The sequence below is a fragment of the Fringilla coelebs genome (assembly GCF_963513975.1).
Source record: "Fringilla coelebs genome assembly, chromosome: 2".
NCBI classification, from domain to species: Eukaryota; Metazoa; Chordata; class Aves; order Passeriformes; family Fringillidae; genus Fringilla; species Fringilla coelebs.
Window position 1 is genome coordinate 49,262,948 of NC_140029.1, and position 17,687 is coordinate 49,280,634.

At 34.5% G+C, this 17,687-nt stretch overlaps 1 protein-coding gene across 11 annotated transcripts in view; it reads left to right on the top strand.

The window, feature by feature from the left end:
- Positions 1-17,687, top strand: part of MYCBP2 (MYC binding protein 2) — a 173,311-nt gene that overhangs the window by 88,350 nt on the left and 67,274 nt on the right. For 8 of the 11 annotated variants that reach the window (XM_084226535.1, XM_084226539.1, XM_084226540.1 and 5 more), the window contains 14 exons: positions 707-928; positions 2,554-2,745; positions 3,572-3,778; positions 4,527-4,658; positions 5,197-5,375; positions 7,969-8,111; positions 8,884-8,984; positions 10,125-10,343; positions 11,447-11,672; positions 11,974-12,092; positions 13,380-13,467; positions 16,344-16,396; positions 17,084-17,256; positions 17,496-17,640. In XM_084226535.1, coding sequence (XP_084082661.1) covers positions 707-928; positions 2,554-2,745; positions 3,572-3,778; positions 4,527-4,658; positions 5,197-5,375; positions 7,969-8,111; positions 8,884-8,984; positions 10,125-10,343; positions 11,447-11,672; positions 11,974-12,092; positions 13,380-13,467; positions 16,344-16,396; positions 17,084-17,256; positions 17,496-17,640 — 2,199 coding nt within the window. The remainder of the gene's footprint in view (positions 1-706; positions 929-2,553; positions 2,746-3,571; positions 3,779-4,526; positions 4,659-5,196; positions 5,376-7,968; positions 8,112-8,883; positions 8,985-10,124; positions 10,344-11,446; positions 11,673-11,973; positions 12,093-13,379; positions 13,468-16,343; positions 16,397-17,083; positions 17,257-17,495; positions 17,641-17,687) is intronic. The other 3 variants (XM_084226538.1, XM_084226541.1, XM_084226537.1) reach the window with 1 other exon arrangement.

Sequence of the window (17,687 nt, forward strand, 5' to 3'; positions counted from 1 at the left end):
CTCTGTGGGACAGTGAAGAAAATTTGTGGTGCTAGTAACTGTCAGCACCTGCTTTTTCAGTGTTGAGGCCATGCCTTTATATGTGCTTATTCTTGCTGCATGTTAACTAAGAGCATCCATGTAGTATTTTTTATCACTAATACTTGAGTAATTCCTCATTATTAAACACTACAGCAGTGCTCTGATCCAGCCAAGTACATGAGAAGCAGCTGGAAATACTATTCTGTAATCAACAACTTTCTTCTTTTGCCTATTGTGAATGAGCATCCCACATCTAAACAGTGTAGTTGGTTGCTTGCATTGCTTGTGATGAGATGTAAACAGTTTGCTGCTTTGCATGAAGATTCATTTAGCATATACGATTTCAAGGAAGAATCTGTTCTTTAATGTATTCCTCTAATTAAGTTGTTTAATTATAATTGTTAATTATAAGAAAAGCCTTGTCTTCAAAGGATACCAAAATTTTAAAAGTAATATTAGACGGGTTTATTTTAAAATATACTTCTAAAATATGCCAACCAAGAAGTTTTAATTACTCCAGTTTTGAAGATCTGAACACAAGCTTATGAGGGAAAGTAACGTAAAATTAATAGAAAAGCTTTCTCTAAATTGTTAATTACAGTAAAGCTGGAAAGTTCCTTTCAAAGTAGTTTCTCCGTTGTTTCTGTGCAGTGGTGCCATTCTGTTAATTTATTTTTGTCTTTAGGATATCCAGGAAGCAAACTTCAAGACCTCCAGCAGTCGGCTCCTTGCAGCTGTCATGTCTGCTCTGTGCCACACTTCAGTGAAGCTGACCTCCATCTTCCCCATTGCCTACGACGGAGAGGCCCTGCTGCGCTCCATGGTCAAACAAGTCAGCACCGAGAACGACTCTGCCCTGGCCCATCGCTTTCCTCTTCTGGTTGCACACATGGAAAAGCTTAGTCAGGTGAGGATGTATTCTAAAAATCTAAGGATTTCTTTTACTTTGCAACAGAAAGCTGTTATTCCCTACATGTTTTTGCTCAATAAAAATGTATATTAATTTACCTAAGTGTTTTCTTTCTAAAAGGCTTAGTTTAAAAACTTATTATTTTGTTCAATTTTCAACTTTTGGTCTGAAATATTCCAACTGTTTCTTCTTTGGAGAATGTCTAAGCAGAATGGTTTTTATCTTTGAATATTGAGGTGGAAGAAATATCTTCTGGAGTAGAATTCTGTTGCATAGTGTTTTCTGCAGCAGTTTTTCAGTTTTTTCATGGGATCACAAGGAGGAACATGTAGATAGATTTGTTGTTTTGAGGAAGGCAACCTTAGTAATGAAAGTCATGTCCCAAAGTGGAGTTTTTAAGGGGGTCAATAAAGGAATCCCAGTTCATACTGTTCTAGCAAAGGTTATTAAACAATTTCCTAATCAAGGGCTCTTTAATGCTGTATTGTTGTAGTTCTGATATTTTAGAATTGATTTACAGGAATGATAATTAAGATAAAAGATAAATAATAAATAAAGATAATAAAATAAAAGATAATAATGAGATAAATGGGACTGCTAAACAGTATTCTTCAATATGGATGACAACAGGGATATGAAATTATGAATTATGCAAGAAAGGTAAATAAAGAATAGTTGTAGAATTTACCATTCCCAGAAGTTTAGAGCAAAAGATAAGGTCAGAAGTTTTCTACTCTTCATAAAATGCACAGTTAAGCTGCGGGACGTACTCTTGTAGGCCATTATTGTGCTAAGAGCTTTCATGGACTTCGAAAGCACCTGTACAAATTAATGAAGGAAAAAAATAACAGGCACTGCTGAATCCAAATATAATATTTGTGTCTTGGATACAGCAGCCTCTTAACTGTAAAAGTGTTTTGTACAAGTTTGCTTTGCCTGATTGTCTTCCATATTTGTTCACTACTTGGATTTTTTTTGGCATAGAAAGAGGTGAGAAAGATAAACCTTGGATTTTCATCTGTTGAGCAGATTTTATTTTTCTTGTTGAAAGCAGTGGATGTCACTGCTAGACAAAAGACACAATAGATACCTAAGCTTACATTTGTTTCATAGTCTTCATTCAGCAAAGAAAAACTGTTTATCATCATCCCACTACTGGTTTTGTCCTACCTCTCTGCATAGAAGATTCTTTTTGCTAACACCAAAGCAATAAGGGTTCCAAGTTTCTTTTTTAGATGCTGCAGAAGAAAATTATATGAACCATTTCAAAGTCCCCTGTGTTTTAATGTATGCTTTTAAAGCCCATAGGTTTTATGGCTATGTAGTATATAAAGATGAGACATCTCCTGGGAAGGACATCTGTGTCTGGTGTCTTTCAAATGCAATAAAAGACTTGTCACCGCCTCATTCAGGAAATTAAGGACATCAATCAATTCTTTTGACAAAGGAATACATACTATGATACCTTTGAGTCTTTTAATGTTTTTTCCACCTTCTAGGCATTTCTAATCTTCATGAAGTCATAGATATTTCAATTACCTAATACTTATAATATGTGAAAGTTTGTGTTTTGGTTTTTTTAATAACCATGTCATTTGTCATTGTTTTTATTCACACTGCAGAGCGAAGAAAATGTTTCAGGGATGACAAGCTTTCGAGAAGTGCTGGAAAAGATGTTGGTCATTGTTGTTTTACCAGTACGGAACAGCCTTAGAAGAGAAAATGAACTTTTCTCTTCACATCTAGTTTCTAATACCTGTGGGTTGCTTGCTAGCATTGTGAGTGAGCTTACAGCATCAGCATTAGGATCTGAGGTAAAGCTGCTCTAAAATAATTTTAGAAGTCTTTCAGGACAAACATACTACGAATGTGATTGAGGCTGGAGGGGTACTTTATAGGCGTGCAGATCTTTCGGAGATTGAGGAGTTCTCTGTTCTTGAGTAGTACAGATGATTTGCATAGATTTAAAAGCATATAGTCACTCTATTAGAGAAGTACTGTTGATAATTAGCTACTTCATTAGTGCTGAAGAATACTGCAGATTGTTTTTAAAAAGGCACATTTTTTGAGTACTTTGCATATTTGTGTAGCTATACAATCTTTTCAGGAAGCTATAACTTCATCAAGTGACAGAAAAGTACCTGACTTTGTTAAAGGCATGTCACTGTCTCTGTGCTATCAACAGGCTTTTCTCACAGAAAGAATCAAGCTTTTGATAACATCTTGATTCAAGGTGTTTTTACCATTATGTAACATCTGTTTCTGCCCTCTCTTAATCTTGTCTGTACCTAAGGCAGAAATAGCTTACCTTTACCTAAGGAAGAAATACCTAACCTTTCTTTTAGTACAGTTAATCTGTATTTTTTGCTAATTCATCCATAAAATATATATTTAAATACTTTAAAAAAAACGAGTTGGATTTTTGATTATTGTTAGTTAATTTCTAATTATCATAAATACTTTCTTTTTTCTTTTTAGTCAGTATTAACTAGAAAGCTAAATAGTGCCATCTTCTGTGGTTTATAAGTTGACTTTTAAAATTTACCCAGTTGAAAACTCTGATCATTCACTTTGCTTTATTAAAGCTGTCTAAAATTTAGCAGTGAATATTTTCTGACAGCTGTATTTAACTTTCTGCAGGTTGATGGACTGAATTCTCTCCATTCTGTCAAATCCACTCCAAACCGATTCACTAAAACAAGTCAGGGAAGAAGCTGGAATACTGGGAATGGATCCCCTGATGCCATATGTTTCTCTGTTGACAAACCTGGTGTAGTTGTAGTAGGGTTTTCTGTTTATGGTGGAGGAGGAATTCATGAGTATGAGTTGGAGGTATTAGTTGATGATGTAAGTACTGCTTTTGGAAAAACAATTTGAACAAAAGTAACCTCAGAGGTTTTTATAAAGTATGTTTTACAGTGTGATATTTTCATGTTCATATTCAGTCTAGGCTACCAGTAAAACAGTGCACTGGTAATAGGGTTTTTGGCTTGTGTTGAAGATTTTTGTGTTACCACAAGCTTCCTACCATATCTAGTAGGGTCCTTATCTTGGTTGTTGTCGTGAACTCATCCTTTATTACAACTAATATTTGAAGTATCATGGGCTTTTCACTTTCTGGAGCTAAATATAAATTAGTACCAGTTACCTCTCTGTAAACCATGAATGAAATTTAAAAATTATGTTATAACCAAAAATTGTAGAAAAGGATAATGGCCTCTCAGCATGATCAGATGGTACCTACAGGTGCTTCATGTGCTGTTGATGTCCTCTCTTAGAAGCAGCATAAAACTGTGTTCTGGCTTCTTGTAATGAAGCAAAACTACTGTTCTTTTACACACAGTTATTCACTATAACTGATGATTCTGATCTCTTTCAAAGGACAAGCATAGGTTACTATGGGAAATTAACATCTCTGCTCAGTAATTTCCTCTTATGGGGAAAGGCTTTACTGTTGACTCTCAGCAGGTTTTTCATCTTTTTGTTTGTAATGCCATTTTTAAAAATTCGTGCAATGAAACATAAGTTGCACAATTGTATGTGTCATGTGTTTACATTATAAATGTACTAAAATTACTTTGTTTCTTTGAATCAGAGCGATCATACTGGAGATGCAACTCATTCTCATAGATGGACATCTTTAGAATTGGTTAAAGGAACTTACACCACAGATGATTCTCCTAGTGACATAGCTGAAATCAGACTTGACAAAGTTGTGCCACTGAAGGTAAATAAAATAAAAGCACGTCTGTAGGTTTCATGCAACTTTTTTAGGTAAGAAAATTGAAATGGTCAATGTCAATTGTTTGGGTTTTTGGATGCACATTCACAAGTTGATCTTGATGTGTGCTTCATGAAGTCTCGGCTTCAACCTATAAATTAAAAGTTCCAAATCCTTTTAGCTAAAAGAAATTAGATCCCAAGTGCATATGATTTTTGTAAGTGCGTATGATAGATTATAGTTGCCTAGTAATTTTAGAATATTTTTGAAAGCGCAGCTTTTTTTGGGCTACTTGATAGTTAATTTTCTTGGATATCTGCTTGCTCTTAAAGTAATTAGTAGTAATTTAAATTATGGTCCATAGTTTGAGAACATGGAACAGCTCTGATTTTTGTTAAATATTTTTTGTTTTATTTCATTTGTAGAGTGCTTTGAAGGAATTTTCAGACTCTCCAGTATTAATGTAAAATAATAACTTTCATATACCATGAAGCCATTAGATACTTGTTTTATACTGCAACCTATTTTTGCTCTCCTTTCTCAGGAAAATGTGAAGTACGCAGTTCGCTTGAGGAATTACGGAAGCCGGACTGCCAATGGAGATGGTGGAATGACCACGGTTCAGTGTCCGGACGGTGTAACGTTCACATTCAGTACGTGCAGCCTGAGCAGTAATGGCACCAACCAAACACGAGGACAAATCCCGCAGATTCTTTATTACAGGTTTGTGTGGTGTAATGGTTCATTTCTAAGAAAAGTGAACAAAACCATCACAGTGCTATTAGACTACATCTGTTTTTAAGAACTGATAGAAATAATTGCATCCAGAATGTGCTTGTGAGGCCTCTTCCAGTCTTGTTTTAGGTTCTCTGTTTTTTTTTTTTTTTTTTTATTTGACAAATAACGTGATGATTGACTTCTTATGAGGTCCATTGTTTGCTACATTAAAGCTCTAAATATGAGGAATTCCTAAGATGGACTATTTCAATTTCTGGTTTTTCTATACTAGAGGCAATATCTGAGAGATGACTCACTGACATGTTTATCTCTCCAATTTATTTAGTTCTTCAATTTCCAAAAATAATTGCATCAGGTAGTGAAGCAAGGTCTATTTATATAGGAACTCCTCTCTTACTTAAAGGTGAAAGATATAAAAAGAGAAATTGCAATTGCCTGAAGAGAATCTGCTGAAACATCTGATGGTCCTGCTGGGGAGCTTTACTTCAGCCTTTCAGGATGGCAGTAGGAATTCACTTGTGGTAATGCTTTTACAGAAAGCATTGCTTTTGTGTTTGAGGTGCTTACCCTGATTTATATAAAGATGGGATTTTCAAACTGGCAGTACAAGGCTGATTAACAGAAAATGAAAGGAATATAATGATCAATGAATAATAATTTACTTTTATCTTTGATTGTGTGAGAAATATCTACATAATAAAAGATGTAGAAGATATGAAAAAATAGGCTGCACCAACTGATGTATTTTGACTAACAAGCACGTGAACATATATTGCTCTTTAAATTTTAAATAAGGTAAAATATAAAGAAATAAAGTGGCCAGCAAAATTATAGTAATAGTATATTTGAAGATACAGGATAGCTCTAAACTACCTTAAAACATAAGATTGTGCTCAGAGATCCAGCTTGTCAATAAAACCAGTAATTACTGATTAAAGAATGTAATTGCAGTGGTGCAGATCATGATACCTTGATTGATTTAGTTTCCTGGAAACTTAGACTTTATTATGTAGTATCTTAGTTGGAAAGTGTCATTATGTAAGAAGGATCAAAGACAGACATGGAAAACATCTATTTTCACTCCTAGATTGTCTGCTTTTATACGGCAAAGGAGAAAATTAAAGAGAAATAATAATTTCTTTGATTTCAGAAAAGCAAAGGACATAATTTCAGTAATAGAAACTTCAAGGCTTTCAAACAATGATAAATTAACATATGAAAAAAACGAAGTCCTGTCTTCAGAGCAGTCTCAGGTTTTTTAGTTCCAACTGATAAAATTCAAAGAGTCTTTCAAAAGACTAGTGGTACAAGCTGGAACCGTTACAGAATAAATTGTGTTGCAAAAAAATGCAGCTGCTGTGATGTAATCACAATGTCTTTGTAGTTTGCATGGACAAGATAAATTTATCTATTGCATTATTATGGTTATGGACTTAGTTTCAGAACTCACTGTTTGATATATAATGATTTGAATATTTGATTTGCCTACAGCAAAGAAACAAATGTTCGGTCAGTTATTATAGAGCAGCTTGTAAAAGTCACACTTCATTTTGTTTGGAGGATGCTCAGATAATAAAAGAAATGTTTCTTAGGTGTATGCAAAGAAAGGCCACGTACAGAAGTTAACACACTTTTGGTAAGGGCAGAAAAGTTTTGGAGGGATTTGTTGCAAAACTACTCAGTTAAATTGCACCTACCGTCAGTCACTAAAAAATTCAAATGAAAAAGGCTTGAGGTTGACAGCAAAGCTACAATTCTAGGGCACTTTGAGAAAACATAATCTATTTGTAAGAATAAGAATCATTGGAGAAGGAGAGATATCCTTGTTCACTGAACTTCTCTAAGTAAACTTTCTTAATATTCTGAGGTGCTAGTCCTGAAATAATCCAATGGACAAACAAAAGATATCCAAAAGAAAATGGTATATTTTGTTTTACATGTTGACTAAGTGATTTTATTTCTCTGTGCCAAGGCTTAATCACTATCATATTGAAGGCTTGAATTAGTTTGTAATTGTCATTTGATAGCTTTGAAAAAGCAAATCAAACCTTATTGAAATGGTTGCATGCATGATGTAGTTTAGGAGAGCCTAATTTGATCACAGAGAGGATTTAAAAGAAAGAACTGTTTGTTTGGTAAGTCATGGGTAAGCCCAAGACTGTTTCAAAGCCATAATTAATCTTTGAAATAAGAAGGGAGAATCATTGTCTCTTAGGAAAATGCAGAAATATCCATTAAGAAAGTTTTACTTGTTTCTGTGAAGCATTTAACATTGCACTGTTTTTACCAAGACAGGGAACTGGCTTGGGTAGAGCATAGCAATTAATTCTGTGGTTTAAAAGGCATCTAGAGAAAAGAAACATTGCACAAAAATGCTTTTTATACTTTTTGCCAAATGAAGTTCTTGCAAAGGACTAACAGTGACACATTTCCTCCAAAATATCCTGCATGGTTTCTTTGTGGTTTTTTATTGCTTTATCAAAAATTGTTTTGCTTATTCTATACCAAAAATTAGTCAGTAGGTTTTTTTATGTAATTCTGTATTTGTGAACTTACTTTAACTTAATCCACTGTCCAGGAGTGAGTATGATGGTGATCTGCAGTCACAGCTGTTGAACAAAGCTAATGAAGAAGACAAAAACTGTAGCAGGGCCCTTTCTGTCGTGAGTGCTGTTGTACGAGCAGCCAAGGACTTGTTGCACAGAGCTCTTGCTGTAGATGGTAAGGCTTGGAAAAATTGACTTTTACTTTTCAAAACTTTTTACTTTGCTAGCAAGCCATAATAGTAGAATATCACCTGAGTACAAGAGCTATTATGTTTCTCTTTTGCTTTCCAAAGAATATTTTTCTAACCTTTCATTCCTGTAGATATCAAACTATGGGTAACTTTTCTGTCATTGAGTTATGCTTGTGATAGCATAGTCAGATACTTTGTATAAATTTGCTCATCAGTTTAGCAAGTATCATATTAAAGCTGGTAAGATTCTTTATTTCCTCAAGATGTTTTGTAGCAGGTTACTTGCAAATTTTCTCAGTGTTTAGCAAGGAGGTTGTCATCAGTAGGACTGGTGAATATAATTAATGTGTAAGCGCTTAAACATACCTTTGTGAGAAATGTAGATATCAGCCAAAATGTTGAGAACATTACATAGTGCTATAAAACTAATTTTTAAGGGCTTGAAGGACTGTTGTGCTAACTTTTATACTGTAGAAAATGTGAACACAGCTTCACAAAATGGCAAAGAATGCAATAAAACAATGCTCTAAGAGAAGGGCATTTTTCAACAGAGAACTATATATAATGATATATTTATCTTGAGTGGACTTGGCAGACTCAGAATTCAACAGTGCCTAAATAATGAAAACAATTTGAAGTAAAAATAGTCTGGGAAATAGAAGTTTAACTTACAAGGGGCAAACCAGAAAAATAAGGGGTGCTTTGAACCACAGCATGTTTATTAATAATACGTCTGTTCTAATTATCTTTATTTAGCTGAAGACATTCCAGAATTACTCAGCTCTTCCAGTCTGTTTTCAATGCTGCTTCCCCTCATCATAGCCTACATAGGACCAGTAGCAGCAGCTATTCCCAAGGTATGCTCCTCAAGAGAAATTACTGAAGAAACATATGAATGCTGTGCAAGGAAAAGGTTTACTCTGAAAATTTGACCATCTTGATTTCTTACTATTCTGTGAATTAGTGGTTTATATTTAATGAGTCATGAATTTTCCATGAGTTAAGAATTTAAAAAACATGTAATGACCTTTTTTTTAACTTGAATTGAAAACATGGTAGCAAAAATACCTTAAGGAAGCCGAGAAATATGAGAGGCTTTAGTAGTAGGAAAAGATAAGGAATGAGAAGAATGTCACTTACAACTCATTGATCAACATTGGGAGGATAAAATGGTTTTTTTATGTTATATAAATCTTATTTTTACAGTAAAGAGCAGAAGCATTTGCTCATTAAATTGAGATTATTTCTGTCAAATTTAGAGTTTGAAAGATGTTAGCTGTAAATATAATATTTCTTTCCAGTGCCATGGTGTTTCTTGCATGTGCCTGGTCTGGGACACTCTTGAAATCTGTTATTACATCTGCAAATGTCAATAATCCTTAGCTAATATACACTATTACCTTTTACTGCTTTTTCATGAGCTGTGTTTTCTGATTTCTTTTTAAAGGGGTGGAAATAGAACTGACCGCTTAATATCTAGCAGGCATATCATGAAGGACAGTGTCAGATTTTAGTTACCTTGTTTCTTTGTGGAACTGAGATTTGAAACAACCAAGTGTTTTGCTGTGGAAGTGTTCATCTGCTTAGAAAATGTAGTGAAGATCACAAGGAACATAATATTAATATTAAAATAAATATTAATATGGCTATAGAGTATAACTGGATTTTGGCTTTAGTATGGTATTTACTTTCTGTGAACTTGTGCTTACCATTTGTTAATGTTAAAGGTTTTAGTGGAAGCTATTTTAGGTAAAGGATGTCACAGTTATATGCAGATTCTTGTTTCAGCTTTGGCGAGGCTCCAAGAGGAGATTAATGTACTGGTGCTTTTTCTGTTAGGATTGCGTAGATGCAGAATTGCAAAATGATTGAATGAATTGTTATTAGTGATATTCTGAGAATGTTCAAACAACCACTGAAGAGAAATGGAAGCATTAGAGTATTGTTTTCATCAAGTTATAAGACTTTGTAATAACACATGTGGTGTTATGTTACAGGTTGCTGTTGAGGTCTTTGGCCTGGTACAACAGCTGCTTCCTTCTGTGGCAGTTCTGAATCAGAAATACGCCCCTCCAGCTTTTAACCCAAATCAGTCTACAGACAGCACCACTGGAAACCAGCCAGAGCAAGGGCTTTCAGCTTGTACTACCTCCAATCACTATGCTGTTGTAGAAAGTGAGCACCCCTATAAACCTGCCTCTGTTACACATTATAAGGTGAGCACCCATTTCAAAGTGCACATGCTGCTTCTTCAAAGCTTTACTCATGAGTTTTCTTGAGACAGCATTTGCTATCTGAAAACTTGTTACCGTGGATGATAATTAATATTGTCTAATATAGAAGACTTTATTATATTATTGCTATACTGCTTTTTGGACAAAACTCTACATCAAGTATAGTGGAGAATAGTGAAGTTTTAACCCCCCAATTCAGCTATCTGCTCTAAATCTCTAAATTTGCATAGCCTTGGATTTTTCTGCTGTCACGCAGTTTCTTTGCTCTAACTGTAGAGGTTGTGGAGGTTCAAAGTCTTTACGTATAGAGTGTATAATCACATATCAGATTTTCTTACCTAGTGCTTAAACAATGTTTTGTAAGAATACATAAAGTCAGTTCTGGTCAAATTAACATCCAGAAGTAGCAAAGCTGTAATCAAGAACCTGAAGTGGACCTAAATTATTATTCTACCATTTCAGTGCTTGTCCTGTGAGACAGCAAGACATCCACTGCAGAAAAAGTAGTTACCATGTGATCATCTTGGTGCAATAATGCTTACTTTTGTCCTAAAAGTTTATGGAGCATGTCTAAAGCCTTGGGTTTAGTAGTTACTGCATTTGAATTTCTGTAGCTACATGGTATTGTACTGCAGGCCACATTCACTAGTGGTATTCAGCTGCTCTGTACTTTTCTGGGATTGCACAAAACAGATGTTCATTATGTTCATTGAACTTTGAGTTTGAAAAAGGTATCTGAGAGTTCAATGTGTGTAGTGGTCTGTGGTTTTGTTTAATGAACCTGTACAGAATTCTTGAAAGCAATCACAGGTGGTGCCAGTGCAAATACTTAAACAGAATATTAAGTTTTAAGACAGGTTTCTAATTGAGTGAAGTGCAAAGCATTTCAGGTGTTCATAAATTTCAAGGAATAAATTAGGTTAATGTTAATTAAAGAATAGCAAAACAATTGTGCAGAATTACATCATTAACTTCTGGAGACTAAATCAGACTTAAGGCCAAATGGAAATGAAGAAGTAAATGTAAAAAAAAAAACCCAAGAACCCCAGAAGCTTGGACATAATTAACTTATTGCTTTGTTTTAGGTGACTTTTCCTGAATGTGTCAGGTGGATAACAATAGAGTTTGACACTCAGTGTGGCACCGCTCAGTCAGAGGATGTTCTTCGTTTACTAATTCCTGTCAGAATTGCACAGAGCCTGGGATTTGGACCAAAGCATACCTCTGTTCATGAGAACCTTAATTCATGGATAGAACTAAAGAAGTTCTCTGGATCTTCAGGATGGCCTACCATGGTGTTGGTATTGCCAGGTAATACATAGATACTGATGTAATTACTAGTAATGGGTGTTACTGCAATAATTAAAGAAGTTTGATTTTTCTGCAGAATTATCTTGGCAAACAAAGTTAAAGAAGGGTCTTTATCCCAGCTGGCAAGTTAATTATGTCTGTGGTAGATTTCTTGCTTGAAGTATTGATCTGCTTGTTTTTCCAGTGGTTTTAATTCACATTTCACCTATAAAGGCTGGGTTTCATATATATTTACGTAAAAGAAAAACACAAAAAGAGGGGAATATATTATTCATTTAATTTATCCTTTTACTTCTCAAAGGGAATGAAGCACTTTTTTCTCTGGAGACTGCATCAGACTATGTGAAAGATGAAAAAGCTTGTTTTTATGGCTTCAAATGTTACGCAATTGGATATGAATTTAGTCCAGGAAGTGATGAGGTAAGGGAAAAAGTGAGGTAGTTATAATTGCTTCACCTAATAAATCACCTAATAAATTTTTTTGAGGGTAAAAAAATTTGTATTTCCACTTACAGCTAAGTGACATTAACAAAATATTTTTAGATTATTTATATGAAAGTAATAACATTTTTTTGCTAAGGGCATTATTAATTTGGAATACTTTAATCAAGATACTATTGAAATGGCTTTTTGCGTGGTTTGTGGCACTCTGCAAAAACTTAGTGTGGTTTTATCTTGTATGTCAGTGGGATATAAGGTTTCCTGAAATTCTGGCCTACTCTTGCATCAAAGATCCAAGATGTGGGGCTTTTTACTGTCACTGCCTATTGAATGACATACTTGCATTATTTTCCAGTGCTCATTTAGACCAGAACTCTCAGCCTCCTTGGAAATGCTGTGTGCATTTAGGCTACCTCAGATTTTACCCAGTAGTCTCCTCATTTTACCTTTAAGGACATTAGTCATTTCCACCACTGTTCATTGCAAAGGGAAGATCAGATTTCTTCACATCCTTGATCCAATTCTTTCTTTTGGCTTATTTTAAGAGATCACTGAAAGCACTTAATATGTTTCATACTACATACAGAAAAATAAATCTTTCTTTGTCCTGGGAGTCTTTGGCCCTGTTCCTTCATGTGGATTTCGCAAGGTCTGCATCTTGCTTCCACTACAATCCTCACAGAAGATTTACCTCATCTTATTCCTGGATTTTGCTCAAACTAAATCATGCCTTCAGATTTTCAGAATGTCAGGTTCTTTGGAATTTCTTTACATATCAGATAAGAGCACATAACGTAAGATTATTATCTGTGGTGGTACTGGCTTTCAGCAGAATCAGATTTATAATTCCTACAGATGATCTAATTAGTCTGTGTTTGCTTAAGCAAAAGTTATTTCTGTTCAAAAATATCCACTTAATTACTTGATTAATATGTCATTCTTTTTCTTTAAAGTATTGACAAATAAAGCTGCTGGTGTATTTTTAACTCTGTGCTAAAACATTGCTAGCTAATACCTTAAGTCTATCATCTGAAGAATAGTTATAAGTAATTGTATTCAAACATACCTTTTTATTCTAAAAATTTTGTTAAACTGTCCTGTGATGCAGCAAAACATGGCAGTAGCTGTATGACGAGAAATAAATTGCTGAGAAGCTTCAAACTGGGACATACGGTATTTCTTACTATAAAACATTGTCAGAAAAATGGATTTATTGTCCTATTTTCTGAGACACTAATTTTGTTTTAATTTTTTTTTAATTTGAAGGGTATTATTCAGCTGGAGAAAGAACTGGCAAATTTGGGAGGATCATGTGCAGCAGCTTTGATGAAGAAAGATTTAGCACTTCCTATTGGTAAGAGCATACTTCATTTTTTCATCATTGTCCATGTTTTCTTAATTAATAATACATTCAAATCTTATTGTTGCTTTTAATTAGAGATAATAATACAAAATTGTGTCTTCAAACTGAATTAATTAAAAATAAAGCTGGCAGTATTTTTTGCTTACCTTTTTCCCTTTGTGTGTACATGGGGAGGAGGGAGACCTGGTCATTTAAATTTGAATGAGCTCACCCCATCCACAGGTAGTGTATGACTGTATGAACTGTGTCCCACAGTTTCCTCGTGGTACTTCCTAAATGTGCAGGTATCATCTTTGTATTTCTCTTTCACTGTTTTTTTTCTCCCCACACTTCACACCTCTCTGTATGAAAAAATACCTTCAGCATTGAACTGCAAAACTTAAAATTACTTTTTTAAAGTTGAAAGTAACCATTTTGTCAGTAGATCTTCTAGCTAATAATATTTCTACTGCAGCTTTTTTTTTTTTTTACAATTGGAAAAGAAATAACATACTTTTTCAGCAGATGCTGGCAATAGAGGTTTATAATAACCCAGCTGCAATTTATAATATGTAAGGAAAAATGAGTTTGTGGAAATTAATGAATATGGAGATGGAATTAGAACTTCTAATGATGCATTAGAAGTTCTAATTCTGTATTATGAGTAATAAAATTTCTCTTAAATAGCACCAGCATATAGGAAAAACAGGCTTATAATTTATAATAGGATATCTCTCTGATCATTTTAATTTAGGGGCACAAATCAAAGCTCAGATACTGTTACACTGGAAGCGTGGATTAATGAGCAGGAGAGCACTGATCTGTGTGGCGTTCTAATCACAAAACCTTCTTTGTATTTTTAATTCAGTATTTTGCTTGTGTATTTGGATTGTTTACAGATTTCTTACTTTATGTTGTGAGGAGGCACCTCAATTGCACTAGTAGATCTGTATTTCACTCTCCAAAGTACAGGCAATTCTTCTGGTTAAACAGTGCCCTCCTCTCTTATTCCTCAGCTCCTTAGTTTTGTTGACTTCTCTTAGTTTTCCTGTTCTTGTGTGCAGCAACAACAAAAAGATTGAAAGCCTCATAACTTAATCTCCCATATTTTGCAATACTTTGTCCTTCTCTCTTGGGAGCTTTTTATGTTTGTTCTGTTAAAATGCCTGAAATAAGAAGGGTGACACATAGATTGACTTTATGCTATCCCATAGAAATTTGAAATAAATTATTCAGTAAAGTTACCTATGCGGTCACAGCTGCATACAAAAGTGCTTGTTGATGATCTGCAAGAGAGGAGGGATAGGTGCATTGCCTCTAAGGCGTTTCTTGATGACTCATCTAATGGCAATTGATTTGTCTGGCTGTTTATCTAACATCAACTCAAGAAATTCAACCAAGTCTGTTCATGTTGCTGGTTAGATTACAGTGCTTGTGCTATATAAGTCTATTGTTTCTCTCCAAGACCACTAGACCCTCTGAGTAAACAAAACTGGGGAATTACAGTCAACAGTGGTAGTATTTGCAAATGGAAACTACTGTGCAGCCTTTTAAAATGGTTTTCAGATGTGTGTAATTTTGCTTTGGTGTTTTGTCTGGTGTCTCAGAAAAACACTGTGGCAGAAAAAGTGGTAAAGCTGTGGTTTTCTAGAGCAACATTTAAATTCCTTAGTATGAGACTTTTTTTTTTCCTTTTTCTGCATCCTGGGTTATATATCTTCTACCTTTTTGCTGCAAGTGAAATGCTTCTTTAATACTGTCATTGCTAATCTGCAGAGCCCTTTTATCTTACTTGTGGAAGAGTGTCCCTTAAGAAAAACCTACATAGAATAATAGAATCAATCATCAATATTTGTGGGACTATTCCTCTAGAAATATTAGGAGTAAAAGTGTTTTGAAGGACCTAACAAGGCTAAGCCTATCTTGCTCTGAAGGAAGCTGTACCAGAGAGTCATTTCTTCAAAAATTAGGTAAAGTTACATGCAAATAGTGTTCAAGTTACCATGTTCAAATGGTTCTTCCTTCTTGCCACTTAAAGATATGAATTTAAGATACTACTTCCCAAGAGAGAGATCTGGTCTATGACCAAGATCTGACTTACACAGCAGTGTGAAATTGGTTTATGTATTTTGTATTACTACATTCTTAATTGTATCAAATCTGGCAGTAGTTTATTTCTGAGGGCACTTTTTAGATGTCTTTATTTATTTGAATTTTAAAGTTTGCCTTGGAACTTGGTTTTCTTATTTCTCTCTTTTCTGACTAGTAGAATTGCCTGACATGTTTTTAAAAGAGTAGAAATATGTTAACCTTATATTTTACCCCTCTGTTAAAAGACTGTGTTTGGCAATTCTGGTCATCCTCTAATCAGGCTTTGGAGTTAGATTTGTGAGAAAGAAATACTGTGTGATAGGATGTATTTGAGGTTTGTGTTTCAGGAAGAACCATAATTTATGAAATTGTGCAGTTTGTCAGGTTTTCAAATAATTGTACAAAGATAAGCTCTTAAAAGGGAGCAGCTGTTGCATACTTAGAGATACTGCTTCCCATAAACCACCTTGACCTCTCAATATCTTTCTGAAAGTATCTAGTCACATCCAAAGACTTGCCATACATAGTGCCTTGGAGATAAAAAGAGAAGCACCAAATTTTTGTTCTATTGAACAAAATGAGCTATGAACTTACATTATTCATTTGTGTGTGCACTGAACTACACAATACTGCATGTTTACTGTGTTATTTATAAATATTAATATTTCATCTGCTGATTGAACAGTATGATACATCATTGTGCAGACTTGAAATCTGTAATATAAAAAGCTTCACAAAACAGAATTGAATCTCATATTCTGCAATATGTAGATAATATAACTGGTTTATTTTTCCAGCAGGTAGTGAGTTTGAAGAGGATCTTGAGATACTTGAAGAGGCTGCCTTACAGGTATGCTGCAGCTTCTTATCCATTGCAATGTACTTAAACATTGTTTCAATGCATAATTGCATTGAAACTGACTGCTACAGAAGAAAATAATTTGTAAGATTTTTATAGTAGAACGGAATCCAGCTTATTATTTGACGGTTTAGGAAAATCATACAGAATTTTAGTATTTAAATGAAATCATTTTTTATAATGAATCTACTTGGAAAAAAATGCATGCAATGTCACATAGAACATTAGATGACCAAGTATTTCAAAATATCTATTTGGCTGAAGTTGCAGTATTTGGCAAGTTTTAAATGTTACCAAAATCAGTCTTTTACATATCTTTGTAAGTAGAGAAATAAAATAACTTTCAGCTGAGCAGTGATGTTAATCAAGTCTCAAATAATACGATTGCAGTTGTTCTGGTTCACTGATGGCCTTTTGTTGAGTACAATGGGAGTTAATGCTCAATCTCCCTCAACTCAGGGTCATTTAACCTCTTTTGGCATAAATTACTGTTTAATAGACTGCGATGGCTTTTTTAAGCTTTTATCAGGGTAAAGTTTATTCTTCTTGAATGGTTTTAAATGCTCAAAATGTTTTTACCAATTGTGTCACATTATGGGAAAATGTGAACATGTTACTGAAAAGCTGTTCTATGTCTCTCTTTTCACCCCCAACCTCTGCCAAAAAAAACCCAAAAAGGTGTGCAAAGCTCACTCAGGCATTCTTGGGAAAGGCTTGGCGCTATCTCACTCCCCAACCATTTTGGAAGCTCTCGAAGGAAGTCTTCCCCTGCAGGTACAAAGCAACGAGCAGTCGTTTCTGGAAGATTTCATTGCTTGTGTACCAGGATCAAGTGGTGGACGACTTGCAAGGTAAAACTGCACTGTTGCTAGTCCTTTTAACTGGCTATAGAACTGTCATAGTTATTTTAAGTATTAGTTGAATAAAACTGTTTGGCTATGCTGTTTCCATTAATACATTAGTTAAAAGCATATAGGCATTCAGATGTTCTGTGTCTTTTCTTAGCTCTGTGTCACATTTGTACAGAGTAAGAATCTGTCTTTTGGAGGCTGTAAGAAATTTTAATGTTGGGTGGTTTTCTTTGGTGTAGGTGGCTGCAGCCAGATTCATATGCTGATCCTCAAAAAACATCATTGATTTTGAATAAGGATGACATCCGGTGTGGTTGGCCAACTGTTATTACAGTGCAAACGAAAGACCAGTATGGGGAAGTTGTTCATGTTCCTAATATGAAGGTAATTATTGTAGTCTTGGCTGTTCTGCTTAATCTGGTTGTCTTTTA